The sequence below is a fragment of the Sarcophilus harrisii genome, chromosome 3 (assembly GCF_902635505.1).
Source record: "Sarcophilus harrisii chromosome 3, mSarHar1.11, whole genome shotgun sequence".
Lineage (NCBI taxonomy): Eukaryota > Metazoa > Chordata > Mammalia > Dasyuromorphia > Dasyuridae > Sarcophilus > Sarcophilus harrisii.
The window spans coordinates 188,784,327-188,796,881 of NC_045428.1; the positions used below are offsets into that span (position 1 = coordinate 188,784,327).

Genomic DNA, 12,555 nt, shown 5'->3' on the forward strand with positions numbered 1-12,555 from the left:
ACTAAGGTGAGAGATACATCTTTTAACCTAGAGATAATCAGGAGCAATTGGATTTTAACGAACAGAGGAATAACATGGTTATACCTGAACTTTAAGAAAATAACTTGAGCCTTATATGGAGGAAAGCTGGAGTGAGAGTGACTTAAAGCAGAAAGACAATTGGAAAGGACCTTACCTTCTAAGTGAGAAGTGATCAGTGTCTGAATTATGATGGTAGTTATGAAAGTAGTAAGACGGGGAAAAGATACCCAAAAATATTGTAAATATAGAAACAAGAAACAAAATGTGACAAATAATTGGATAAATGGGATGAATGAAAATGAGTTGAAAATAACATGAAGGTAACAAAGGACCTGAAAGACTAAAAAGATTTTGGCACCCTTAATGATAATTAAAAAAAAGTTTGCAGAGGGGTAGATTTGAAAAGAATGAAATTGGGTTCTGTTTTTGACACATTGAGTTTAATACATTTATGAACCCCATTTAAGTCCAATATTTGATTGGTGAAACAATACTGGAATTCAGAAGAGAGATCACAACTGGATTTATAGATCTAGGAATCAACAGTCTAGACATAATTAAACCCAGAGAAGTTGATGAAATCATTGAATGAGAAGGGAATAAGCATTTATTATATGCCAGGCAGTGTGCTAAGAACTTAAATGTTGTATCATTTGATCCTTACAACAACTTTGGAAAGTAGGTCCTATTATTATCCCCATTTTGTCGTTGAGGAAACAGGAACACAGAAGTTAAATAAATTGCCTAGGGTCTCACAGCTATAAGTGTCTGAGACTAAATTTGATTCAGGTCTTCCTACCTCCAGAACCAATGATTTATCCACTACTCTATCTACTATGCAACCTAGTTGTCCTAAAAGTGTACTGAGGGTATGCAACAGAGAGAAGAAAATACAGGTTAGAGCTTCAGAATAGATTCTCAATTAAGGAATCATAAGGATAATGATCCAACAAAGAAAGTGAAAAAGAAAGGTCATATAGATAGGAGAAGCAGGAGAGAGTATAGAGGGAGAGAACATGGTCAACAGTGTCAATTGATGAAAAAAGATGTAGGACAAGGATTGAAAAAAGATCACCATATTTGGCAAGTGGGAGATCATTTGTCATTTTATCGAGATCAGCTTCAATCAAATAAGGAAATCAGGAGTCATACACTCCAACAATGAATAGAGAAATAAACAAGACAACAGAAAATATACAAGCAATAAGTTGTACTGTTTGTTTATTTGTTTCCCTAGGAATTTGGCTCTTAATTGAAAGAAGATAGATAGGAAACCACCTTGAATCAAACCGAAGAGGTTTGTTTTTAAATGCTTTAATGGTAACAAAGAAAAATCTAGAGATAAATAGAGAACAAATATTTAAAAAGGGAAGGGAAGAAGATAATTGAAAGGTAAGCTGCCAAGAAATTGGAAGATAAGGTCCAAGACAATAATACAGGGGTTGGCCTTAGGAAGAAGAGCCATTTTTTCAGGTCAGATTGGGAAAAAGCAGGAGGAAGTTAGGGTTGACTGTGTAGGAATTTTAGGTGTGTGACTTATCAATAAAAATTATTAAGTAATATGTGCCAAACAAAAAATAAAAATTGCTAGGCAGTGGGGATATAATTACAAATAATGTAACAATCCCTTTTCTCAAACTATTTGCATTCTGAGATGATGAAAAAAAAGTTCTCAATGAAGTCTTTTACTGAGAGTTAGTAGAGAAAGAGAAGAGAAGGTTTGGATGAGTCTCCATGGCAATTTGATAGAATAAAAGGATACTGACACCTAAGGATCCAATTAATATTAGGTAACTTCAATTTGTAATGGACCCAGGAAGCATAGTTAAGACATCCACAGGAAGACTAGCAGAATGTCAAATATAACTTTGAGATGTGGTTATGTTACTAAAGTAATCCTAGCATATTATTAATAATTTTGAATGATATAGATATGTTCCTGAACTAAGTGTCCAAGATGGCATAGGTGGAAGTCTGCCCCCAAATCAAAATCCCAGAAAAATGAAATCCTAAATTCCTGCTCTTGAATACTCTTGCATCTAGTCCATGCTTCTGAGTGTTCCCAACTCTAATCCATGGTTACATGACTTTCCCTACCCCCCAAAATCCTCTGCACTGTCTGCCTTTATTCACACTGCAATCCTCATACCCATGCCATTTGTTTCTGTATTCCCTTCCCCAAGTAACTTCTCTCTATACTTTTTGTGTCTTTTGCCCCTTTACCTTCTGTGCTCTGTCTTTATTTCCTGCTGCTATTATGGTCTTTCCCAACAAGTATCCAAAGAACCAATCATGTTTACCTTCATTTGATCCAGAGGGGCTGCCTTATAGTCCTTTTATTCATTTAATATTTATTTTATTATTTATTCATTTGCATTTTATATTATTTATTTTTAAATTTATTTTCCTTCATAATATCTATTCATTTAATAATTTCATGAATTAGCAATTCACATAGTAAAAGAGTTACAAACCATATCATTGGCAAGGGAGCCAAATACTGTTATGGCAGATTTTACAACTTAGTGTAAGGGTTTGTTTATAACAATCCTTATTAAAATAGTAATGCTAAAATACATCGGTTAACACAGTGCTTGGTACAAAGAGAAATTCCATTTAAAGTAACTAGTGATTGTATAAAATATTTAGGAATCTATCTGCCAAGGGAAAATAAACTTTATGACCAAAACTACAAAACACTTTCCACACAAATTAAGTCTTATCTAACCAACTAGAATATTAAATGCTCTTGGATTGGGCAAGCAAATATAAGAAAAATGACAATACTACTTAAACTATTTATTTAGCACTATACCACTCAGACTCCCAAAAACCTATTTTAATGACCTAGAAAAAATAACAACAAAGTTCATATGGAAAAACAAAAGGTCAAGAATTTCAAGGGAATTAATGAAAATAAAATCGAATGAAAGTGGCGTAGCTGTACCAGATCTAAAATTATATTATAAAACAGCAGTTACTAAAACCATCTGCTATTGGCTAAGAAATAGACTAGTTGATCAATGGAATAGGTTAGGTTCAAAGGACAAAACAGCCAATAACTTTAATAATCTAGTGTTTGACAAACCCAAAGATCCCAGTTTTTGGGATAAGAACGCATTATTTGACAAAAATTGCTGAGAAAATTGGAAATTAGTATGGCAGAAACTAGGCATTGACCCACACTTAATACCATACACCAAGATAAGGTCAAAATGGGTTCATGATCTAGGCATAAAGAATGAGATTACAAATAAATTGGAAGAGCATAGGATAGTTTACCTTTCAGACCTGTGGAAGAGGAAGGAATTTATGACCAAAGAAGAACTAGAAATCACTATTGACTACAAAATAGAAAATTTTGATTATATCAAATTGAAAAGTTTTTGTATAAACAAAACTAATGCAGACAAGATTAGAAGGGAAACAATAAACTGGGAAAACATTTTTACAGTCAAAGGTTCTGAAAAAGGCCTCATTTCCAAAATATATAGAGAATTCACTCTAAATAAGAAATCAAGCCATTCTCCAATTGACAAATGGTCAAAGGATATGAACAGACAATTCTCAAAGAAATTGAAACTATTTCTAGCCATAGATAAAGATGCTCCAAGTCATTATTAATCAGAGAAATGCAAATTAAGACAACTCTGAGATACCACTACACATCTCTCAGATTGGCTAGAATGACAGGGAAAGATAATGTGGAATGTTGGAGGGGATGTGGGAAAACAGGGACACTGATACATTGTTGGTGAAATTGTGAACACATCCAGCCATTCTGGAGAGCAATTTGGAACTATGCTCAAAAAGTTATCAAACTGTGCATACCCTTTGATCCAGCAGTGTTTCTACTGGGCTTATATCCCAAAGATACTAAAAAAGGGAAAGGGACCTGTATGTGCCAAAATGTTTGTGGCAGCCCTGTTTGTAGTGGCTAGAAGCTGGAAAATGAATGGATGCCCATCAATTGGAGAATGGTTGAGTAAACTGGTATATGAGTGTTATGGAATATTTTTGTTCTGTAAGAAATGACCAGCAGGATGAAAACAGAGAGGCTTGAAGAGACTTACATGAACTGATGCTAAGTGAAATGAGCAGGACCAGGAGATCATTATATACTTCAACAACAATACTGTATGAAGATGTATTCTAATGGAAGTGGATTTCTTTGACAAAGAGATCTAACTCAGTTTCAATTGATCAAGGATGGACAGAAGCAGCTACACCCAAAGAAAGAACACTGGGAAAAGAATGTAAACTGTTTGCATTTTTGTTTTTCTTCCCGGGTTATTTTTACTTTCTGAATCCAATTCTTCCTGTGCAACAAGAGAACTTTTCAGTTCTGCACACATATATTGTATCTAGGATACACTGTGACATATTTAACTTGTATAAGACTGCTTGCCATCTGGGGGAGGGGGTGAAGGGAGGGAGGGGAAAAGTCGCAACAGAAGTGAGTGCAAGGGATAATGCTGTAAAAAAATTACCCAGGCATGGGCTCTGTCAATAAAACGTTATTAAAAGAAAAAAACAAAAACAAAAACAGTGCTTGGGAAGACTAGTCAGTCTGTATGGGCGAAATGGGAAGGAAGACTATGAATATTTTTCTCTCGATATGCCTAGCATCCTTATTAACTTATTAACTCCAAAAAATAGCAAACTCAGTATCTTTCTGTTGAACTACAAAGAATAATAACGATCATATACATTTCAAATATACAAGACAATTATTTTTGAAGAGTAAAGTTGTTCATTTAATTTGCACTTCTTTTCTTTTGAATTCTTTCTAATAAAGATTTTAAAACCTTTTCAGATTTCTTTGTCCTTTCTTCTTTGTTGGAATTTATGTGCATTTTCCCTAAAAGTGAATTTTGACTTCCATATAATTTTTTCCCATATGGCTGACAAGACTTGCCACGGATAAAATCAAGCCACGTAAGTTTTGAACTAGGCTCTCGGAGGAAGGTACTTGATTTAGAAGGACTGAATTGTGAATGAAAAGATTTCCCAGCTTTATGGTAAAAATGACGGGAAATGCTATAATCCGGATATCGGATAGTAAAAATAGATCCTGCTTCTAGTTGGGGAACTTGTAAAACAAATTTCACACTCATTTCTTCCTTGGAACCAGGCAGTAATGATGATATGGACAGCAATTGTGCTCTGCAAGGATTTATTATTTCCTGAACATGAGGACAGCCATAAGGGATCCAGGAGGCACAAATTAAGCAGACTGAGTAAGTAGATGTTAGACATAAGCCATTCTCAAAATGTGAACAATCCTTTATACGCTGCAGGAGAATTTGCTTGTAGATGTCATTTTTAATTTTCTCTTGGGGGATAGACTTGATGATATTATTAACAGTTCTGTGAGTGATAGTCTCACCCTCAATGGTATATGGTTTGATATATGTTAAACACCATGGAGCTTCTCTATTTTCCCCATCTTCATTCAAGGGGTGGAAGTCAGATGGAATGTTAGCCCAATTATTCATGAATGGTTGATGTTTTACCTGGTGTTTACAACTTGGCAGAGTCTTAATCTGGTGATCAAGATTCAGATGGTTCTCAATACAACTCTTTAGCTGTGATGGAGGGGTGAGCTTATGAATTGAATTTTGTTGATGTATTACTCTATGTTTTGAATCTAGGGAAACCTCCGCCCAGGAGCAAGATCGTTGTGGATTCTGTTGGCTATATTCTGCTGGAGTCACAGTCTGGGATATGGTGCTCAGTTGTAGAGCCCTGTGATTTTGATTAGGGGAAACCCCTTTCCCATTGTCAAAGTATGATGAAGATTTTCTTGGTTTGGAGTTATCAGGTGGCAGCATGATTTTGTATGGGGAAAATGAGGAAACTTTGTCATAATTATCAGAATCCAACATAACTTCTTTGGCATTTTTATCCAGGCCAAAAGGAAGAATTGCTTGCTTTGAGACATCCGATGTAACTCTAGTCTGATGATCAGTTTCTGAAGGCATCTTAGACTGATGTTTTGTCCTCAGTGGAATTTCATTCCCATTGTCCAAATCTAATGGATGTATGGCTTCAAAATCAGAGCTTGGAAGCAGTAGTACATCATCATCCTGATCAGTGCAGTCTGATAAATTTTCATCCTGGTAGTCAGTGATCAGGGAAAGTAGGGTCCCACATTCTGCAATCTCCTCAGTTTTAGGCATATGGTCTAGAGTTAAGATGTCTATGGAATTTTGGTTAGGTACAACTTTGGTCTCATAATCCACCAAGGATTCAGCATCTTGCTGGTGGTGAGAGCTTACTGTGTCCTCATTCTGGTGTTCAGAGATAATTGGAAGTACCGTCACATGATCATGACCTGGTATATTCATGATATTGTGATTGAAGGCAATTTGAGTATTGTTTTTATAATCCAGGTCTGCTGGTATGATCTGGTTTTGGGGATTTGCTATAGACTCAACCCAATGACAAGAAGCTGGGAGAGCCTTCGTAATCATGTCTTGGACTATTGTAGTCTCATTCAGATGTTCTAGATCTGTTATATCCTCATTCTGAAGACCAGTGCCTGATAGAGTTAGAGTCTGATTATCAGGGTCTAGGAGCCCTGTGACATGGTCTAGATCAGATGTAGCCTCTCTTCTGTAAATGGGATCAGATTCAAGCTCCACATGTTGGTCAGTGTCTGATGAAGCCCTTGCCCAATGATTAAGAACCATAATAGTGGCATCATCATGTTCAGGAACTGATGAAATAGTATTAGCTTGGTGGTCACTGTCAGGAATTTGATCCTGGCAGTTAAGACTTTGTGGAGCCATGACCTTACAATTTGACTCCAAGGAAACATTGCTCCAGTGGTTTGGATCTAATGCTATCTCTATCTGAGCTTGAGCCCAATGATTACAACCCATTGATACCTCTTCCTCAGAATCAGGAACTGATACAGCTGTAAGCCCCTGGTTGGAGACAGTTGGAAATGTAGTTAGTTGGTTGGTATGTGGTGGAATTTCTATATCTAGTTTAGAATCTGGGAGAGATGTAGCCCAGTATTTCAGAGGAGAAAGACCCTCAGCAGAAACTGGGTTAATGCTTGGTGGACCCTCAAGCTTGTACTCAGGAACCAGCTGTGGTTTGGTCTGGTTGTCTATGTATTGAATAATTGGATGATCAGGGGCTGGCTGTGGTACTGTAGTCCAACAATTGAGGTGTGGTAAAATCATAGGCCAATGGTCAGAATCTAGTGGAGGCTTGGCCAGGTGTTCAGGATTACAAGATGGCTCTTTATTCTGTATGACCTGGGTCGAGTGATTGGGAACAATCATAGAATCTTCTGTATTGCCATTGAGGTTTTGTAGAGGTATATCCTGGTGGTTATGTTGTGCTGATGGTGTAGTAGTATCCCTAACTTCAAAATGAAGGCCTGGTGGATTCTCACCTGGGATATTAAAGGATTCAAAGGGTGCAAAGGTGGTAATGGTTTCCCTATGGTTAGGGCATGGTGGTGGCACAGGTGAGGCCCTGACCTGTTGATTGGAGCATGATGAAGTAGAAGCTTTGAAGATCCAAGAGTTGTGTTCAGGATGCTTTAACAGTGAAGTTTTTGTCTTTAGAAAGTGGTCAGGACATGATATCCGTGCATTTGCCCCCTTAATCCAGTGGTCCGAGTCTGATGGTGCAGTTCCAGATGAATCAGGATATGATAATGGGGAAAATATGGCCCTGTGCCAGTGGTTAAGGTACCGCTCCAGGGAAGTTGTCATTTTAGACCGAGTTCTGGTACCTTGTGGAGCTGGAGTCTGTTGACTGGGCCATTGTAATGTTGTAGCTGTTGATTGGTAGCTGTGGTTTAATGATGGTACAGCTGTGGTGTTAGGTTTGCTAGCTGAACATGATTGATCCTCTGCCCGATGGTCAGAATCTTGGGAAATCACTGGAAAATGGTCAGAATCTGATGGAGATTTTTTAAAATGTTCAGGGATGGATGGAACCTCCATATGGTGGTTAGAGTTCAGTGTAAGTGCTGCTTGGTATTCAGGCTGTGGGAAAGATGGAACAGGTACCCTGGTCCAGGAGTCAGGGCATGGTAAAGACAAAACTGTGGTTCCTGTTGATGGGGTGGTGGTAGCCTGGTAGTTGCATTGGTATCTTGGCATAACACTTGCCTGTTGAAGAGCCTGGGGTAATTGAGCAGGTTCAATCCCAAGTTTGAGGTTTGGGGAAGATGCAACTAAGGTTTTATGATCAAGATGAGATGACTTGGCTCTGCTCTGATAGTTGAGATGAGGCATTAGTGCAGACCTAGACTGGTAATCTTGAAGGCATAATGATATACTCTGGTGTGAAGAACATGGTATCACCATCTTCTTGGTTAGGTGATAGCCTTTTAGTAGAAGCTGAGGTTGGTTTGCTGATAAAAAGATTGTAAGCAAGGGTAAGGAAATAACACAGACACACACAAACACACACACACATATATAATCATGCATGGAAAAGGCAAGTATGGGGAATAAGGAGCAGTGGGAAGGGATGGTAGAGATATGATCTTAGATTACTATTAATATTTGATTCATGTCAAGCACTTTATAGGCATTATATGATAATATTACTTTATATTTATATGGGGCTTTCAAATTTTTCAGAATATTTTCAGGTATAGTACATTTACCATTTGATCCTCATTACTCCCCAATAATGTATATAGGGCAGAGGTATTATTATCCCCATTTACAGATCAGGAAATGAGCAATTCCAAGGGATTAGAATGATTTGTACAAGATTATATTATTTTGTAAGTGGTTGAGCTGGGATTGGAAGCCAGGTCCAATTCCTAGAACACTGCTTTCTCTACTCTTCTAGGAGAACCCAGTTCTTAAAAGGGTCAAGGACATACACAGGAATAGTTTGAAATGAAAGTGAACAATTAAAAAACGTGAATCAATGAAGTCAAAGAATAAGAATAAAAACTATGGAAAGGTGTAGTAGTGGGACATTTTAGACAAATAAAAGCCAAAGATCTCACCATTTGGCAGTTTCTTTTGTCTTCTCCCCATTGATCTAATGGAAGTTTTTCTTTGGAAAAAAATGTTAAGAAGTAAAACATTTTAATAAGCCAGTAAAAACTACCAAGAGAATGATTATTCATACAGTTGCTAGTCCACATGCCTAAACTACATCTTATTTTTAAATTAAAAACTCAATGCCTATTATCTCTAGCAATATGATTTGAAAAAATATTTTATTTAATATTAATAAAAACAAGCAGTTATTCATTCATTCAAAAGTACTTTTCATACATTGTAATAATAATTGACAGTTATATAATGCTTTGCTTGTGCAAAATCCTTTTTGTCATATAACTTATTTTATTTGATCCCCTCTATATCCCTAACAGGTTAGTCCAGAGAGATATTGATTTTACTAGACCATAACAATTAGTTAAAATGATGACATAAGATTTGAATCTCACTGCTTCAGTAGAATTTGAAAGTTAAAAGAACACCACATCTATCCATTTCATTTCAATTACAGTGGGAATCCTGTCTCTAGCATAATCAACAAGAGCTTATTAAGCCTCTGTCAGAAAACCTCCAGCAAGAGAGAGCCCCATTTCATTTTCAACAGCTCTGATTGTTAGAAAACTACTTTCTGACATCAAATCTAAAATTGTCTCTGTAATTTTCATATGGTTCCTGATTACACCCTCTGAACCAAATAGAACGATATTAAATTTCTCCATGTGAAGTGACTCTTCTCAAGTTGGCCAGAATGTAGAATTCTCAGCCTCAGATGTCACACAAGTGTAGAACTGAGTTTTAATTAAATGTTTACTTACATAAACTCTGAAAGATTAAGTTTCTATATATTTTTGAATTGTGGATGGGAAGATTAACATGCTGCCAAACCTGGAGGAATTTGTAGTGCCCCTGAAATCTTGCTAGGCCATGAACTTCATGGTCACCTCTGGATAGAACCTCTGCAGTTTCTCCAAGCCTTTGTACCATCTGAAAGAACTAATCTGAAGGTATGGAAGGAAGATCAATCAACATAATGTTAATGTTAGTGACATTCCATAACATTCCCAATGGCAAGAAATTGTTTTTTGGAAGATACTGTCAGGTATGTAGCATAGATGAGCCTAAGGCATAAAATCAACTAAAATGAGCCCTTTTAACAGTACTACACATGGCCAAATCCCAGAGCAGCTTAATAAGCATAATCATTAAAAACAGAGGAAACATATGTAGCATGTGCCCTGATGGTTGCTTGCCAGGAGTGGGCTGTGTATAGCTCCACTTAGTCATGCTTCTTCACTGAAAGAAAGGACTCAGTGTTCTTTTCTCTTTATACACCACTGCTCTGCTTCCTCAGGATTCTGAGATCTTAATGATGAAAATAATTTCTTTTCTTCTGACCACTTTCATTAGCCCTGGGTCAGGAAGGGCAGTGCCCCTTCTCTACCTATCCACTCTAATGTCTTCTCCCTCCCAACCCTTGGGTATTGTATACTCAGCATAGCAGCAGGTTTTCTCACTGATCCATTTTCCCAGTTCAAATGCTCCAATACCTTCTTCTCATCTCCACAGTTCAGTTGTGCTGCTTCCCTGATGGGTTAGCATCTTCATGTTAGGAAAACTTTCATCAATGGGCCTGCTATATTATCCCTCCTTCCTAATGCTTATTAAAAGTAATTCTAAAGAAAGGATTCAATAAGTAAATTTGTGCTGAGCTTAGTTTAGTTTTCTAGGATATTTTTTTCCAGGAAAATTTTAACAGAAATATAGAGATGATTTCTATTAAAATAATAAAATTATAAAGATGGAATCTCATGTATCAGCTAGTAATTTTAGGAGATAATTCCATAGATAGCCTCTTCTAGATACTTGGATCACAAACTTTCCATGGTCAACAACATTGTTTTCTGAATCTTAAGAGACACTTATACGTGTGTATAAATCATATAAACACTGATTTCATTATCATAGGCTTATATTGAAGGAACTTAAGAGGCCAACCCCTCATTTTATAGAAAAGAAAACTGAAACCCAGGATGATTTCTCACTGTCACAACAAGGTAAATTATAAAGGGAATATTTGAACTCAGGTTCTTTTATTCTTAAGCCACTGATTTCATCATGCTTGCCATCCTAGATGATGAGTTTTAGGTAAGAGAGTCAGGAATCCTACTAAGGAAGAATGTGTTCCAACTGTCTAGAACTTAGTAGATACTAAGTTTATTTTTTACAAATATTATCTCATTTGATCCTTACAACAATCCTGGAATGTGAGTTACTATCACTCTCTCCATTTTGCAGTTGAAGAAACTAGGGCAAATAGAATTTGAGTGATCTGCCCAAGTTCACACAGTAAGAGGTCAAATTTGAACTCAGATCTTTTTGATTCCAATCAGCACTCTACTCAGTATACCATCTAACTAAATATGGTGAAAGGTGATACACCCAGGGGTCAGGCAACTAATAAATGTCAAAAGTAGAATTTGAACTGAGTTCTTCCAAACTTAGAAGCTAGTACTCAATTATTTTTTAAAAATAGAATACAATGGATTTAATTTTGAGATATTTTAAAGAATTTTGTTTTATCACTTTAGGCAATAAGGAATGAATCACATTATCATAAAACTAAGGCAGAGGAACCCAGCTTAGATCACCTATTCTCTAAATCTTACTCATACAACGTATGGTGACTCCAATTGCAACCTCCCCTCCCTCTGCCCACCCACCAAGACCTAATTTAATTCCAAAATACTTCTCACCAGGAAGAGTTCAAGAGAAGCAGGAAAGATGAGGAACCTGACTAGTCCAAATGCAAATGTCCTTAGTAGCCACAAGTTTCCCCAATAGAGGAAAGCTAAGGAACCTTAGGATTTCCACTAGAAGTAAGGGAGTAAAGAGTAAAAACAAACAAAGAAAGAAAAACATAGGTAATTATCTTGAAAAGGACTGTGTCCTGGGATGCTGATCTATTTCCCAGGAACCTTTAGGAGAAATGAGCCCTGAAATGTCCTATCCAGATAGGAAGACAAGCTGTCACTGTGACATCATAGGCCCCCATCTTTATGTCCCCTTGCAGTCAGTTAGTTTATCCACCTCTGAGATGAAAGGTTTGAGGATAGTGACATGTTGGGGACAATGTTAACAGTGCAAAGGGGACTCAAAATTCATCCCAATTAGTTCTCACTATATTAAATGTAGAATTTGCCATCCTCACCAATCTACTAGTTCCCTTTCAATAGAGGACCACATATATATTTAACAGATGAAGGCAAAGCTCTTGAATCTTTAACCCCAGGATCAGTTCCTCTCTCTCTTGAGTACCATATTTGGATTAGTATCTTATTAGATAAGTGTAACCTCCCACTCTGAGGCTACTGATCAGGGCCGTACATACCAATCTTCCCATGATAGACATGGGGACAAGACCAATGTTAAAGTGCCAAACAGCCTTTTCTTTATTTGTTATCTCAGCAGGGAGCAAGAGTGTGTGTGTGTGTGGGGGGGGGGGGGGGGCACATATCTGCATCCTTCTCCTGCCTATGGCAAA

At 37.0% G+C, this 12,555-nt stretch overlaps 1 protein-coding gene across 5 annotated transcripts; it reads right to left on the bottom strand.

Annotated features, from left to right (window-relative positions):
• Window positions 1-4,754: 4,754 nt before the first annotated feature.
• On the bottom strand, window positions 4,755-12,479 carry LOC111719980. Of its 5 annotated transcripts, none has more exons than XM_031958863.1 (5): window positions 11,768-12,479; window positions 10,562-10,598; window positions 9,900-10,012; window positions 9,017-9,066; window positions 4,755-8,404 (listed from the first exon to the last, which is right to left on the bottom strand). In XM_031958863.1, the coding sequence occupies exons 4-5, from the start codon at window positions 9,045-9,047 to the stop codon at window positions 4,779-4,781; spliced, it is 3,657 nt and encodes a 1,218-aa protein (XP_031814723.1). In that variant the 5' UTR covers window positions 9,048-9,066; window positions 9,900-10,012; window positions 10,562-10,598; window positions 11,768-12,479; the 3' UTR covers window positions 4,755-4,778. The 5 variants fall into 5 exon arrangements, with proteins under 5 accessions (XP_031814723.1, XP_031814721.1, XP_031814722.1 ...); XM_031958861.1 differs by having other exon boundaries at window positions 10,509-10,598; XM_031958862.1 differs by having other exon boundaries at window positions 10,504-10,598.
• Between the last annotated feature and the right edge of the window lie 76 nt (window positions 12,480-12,555).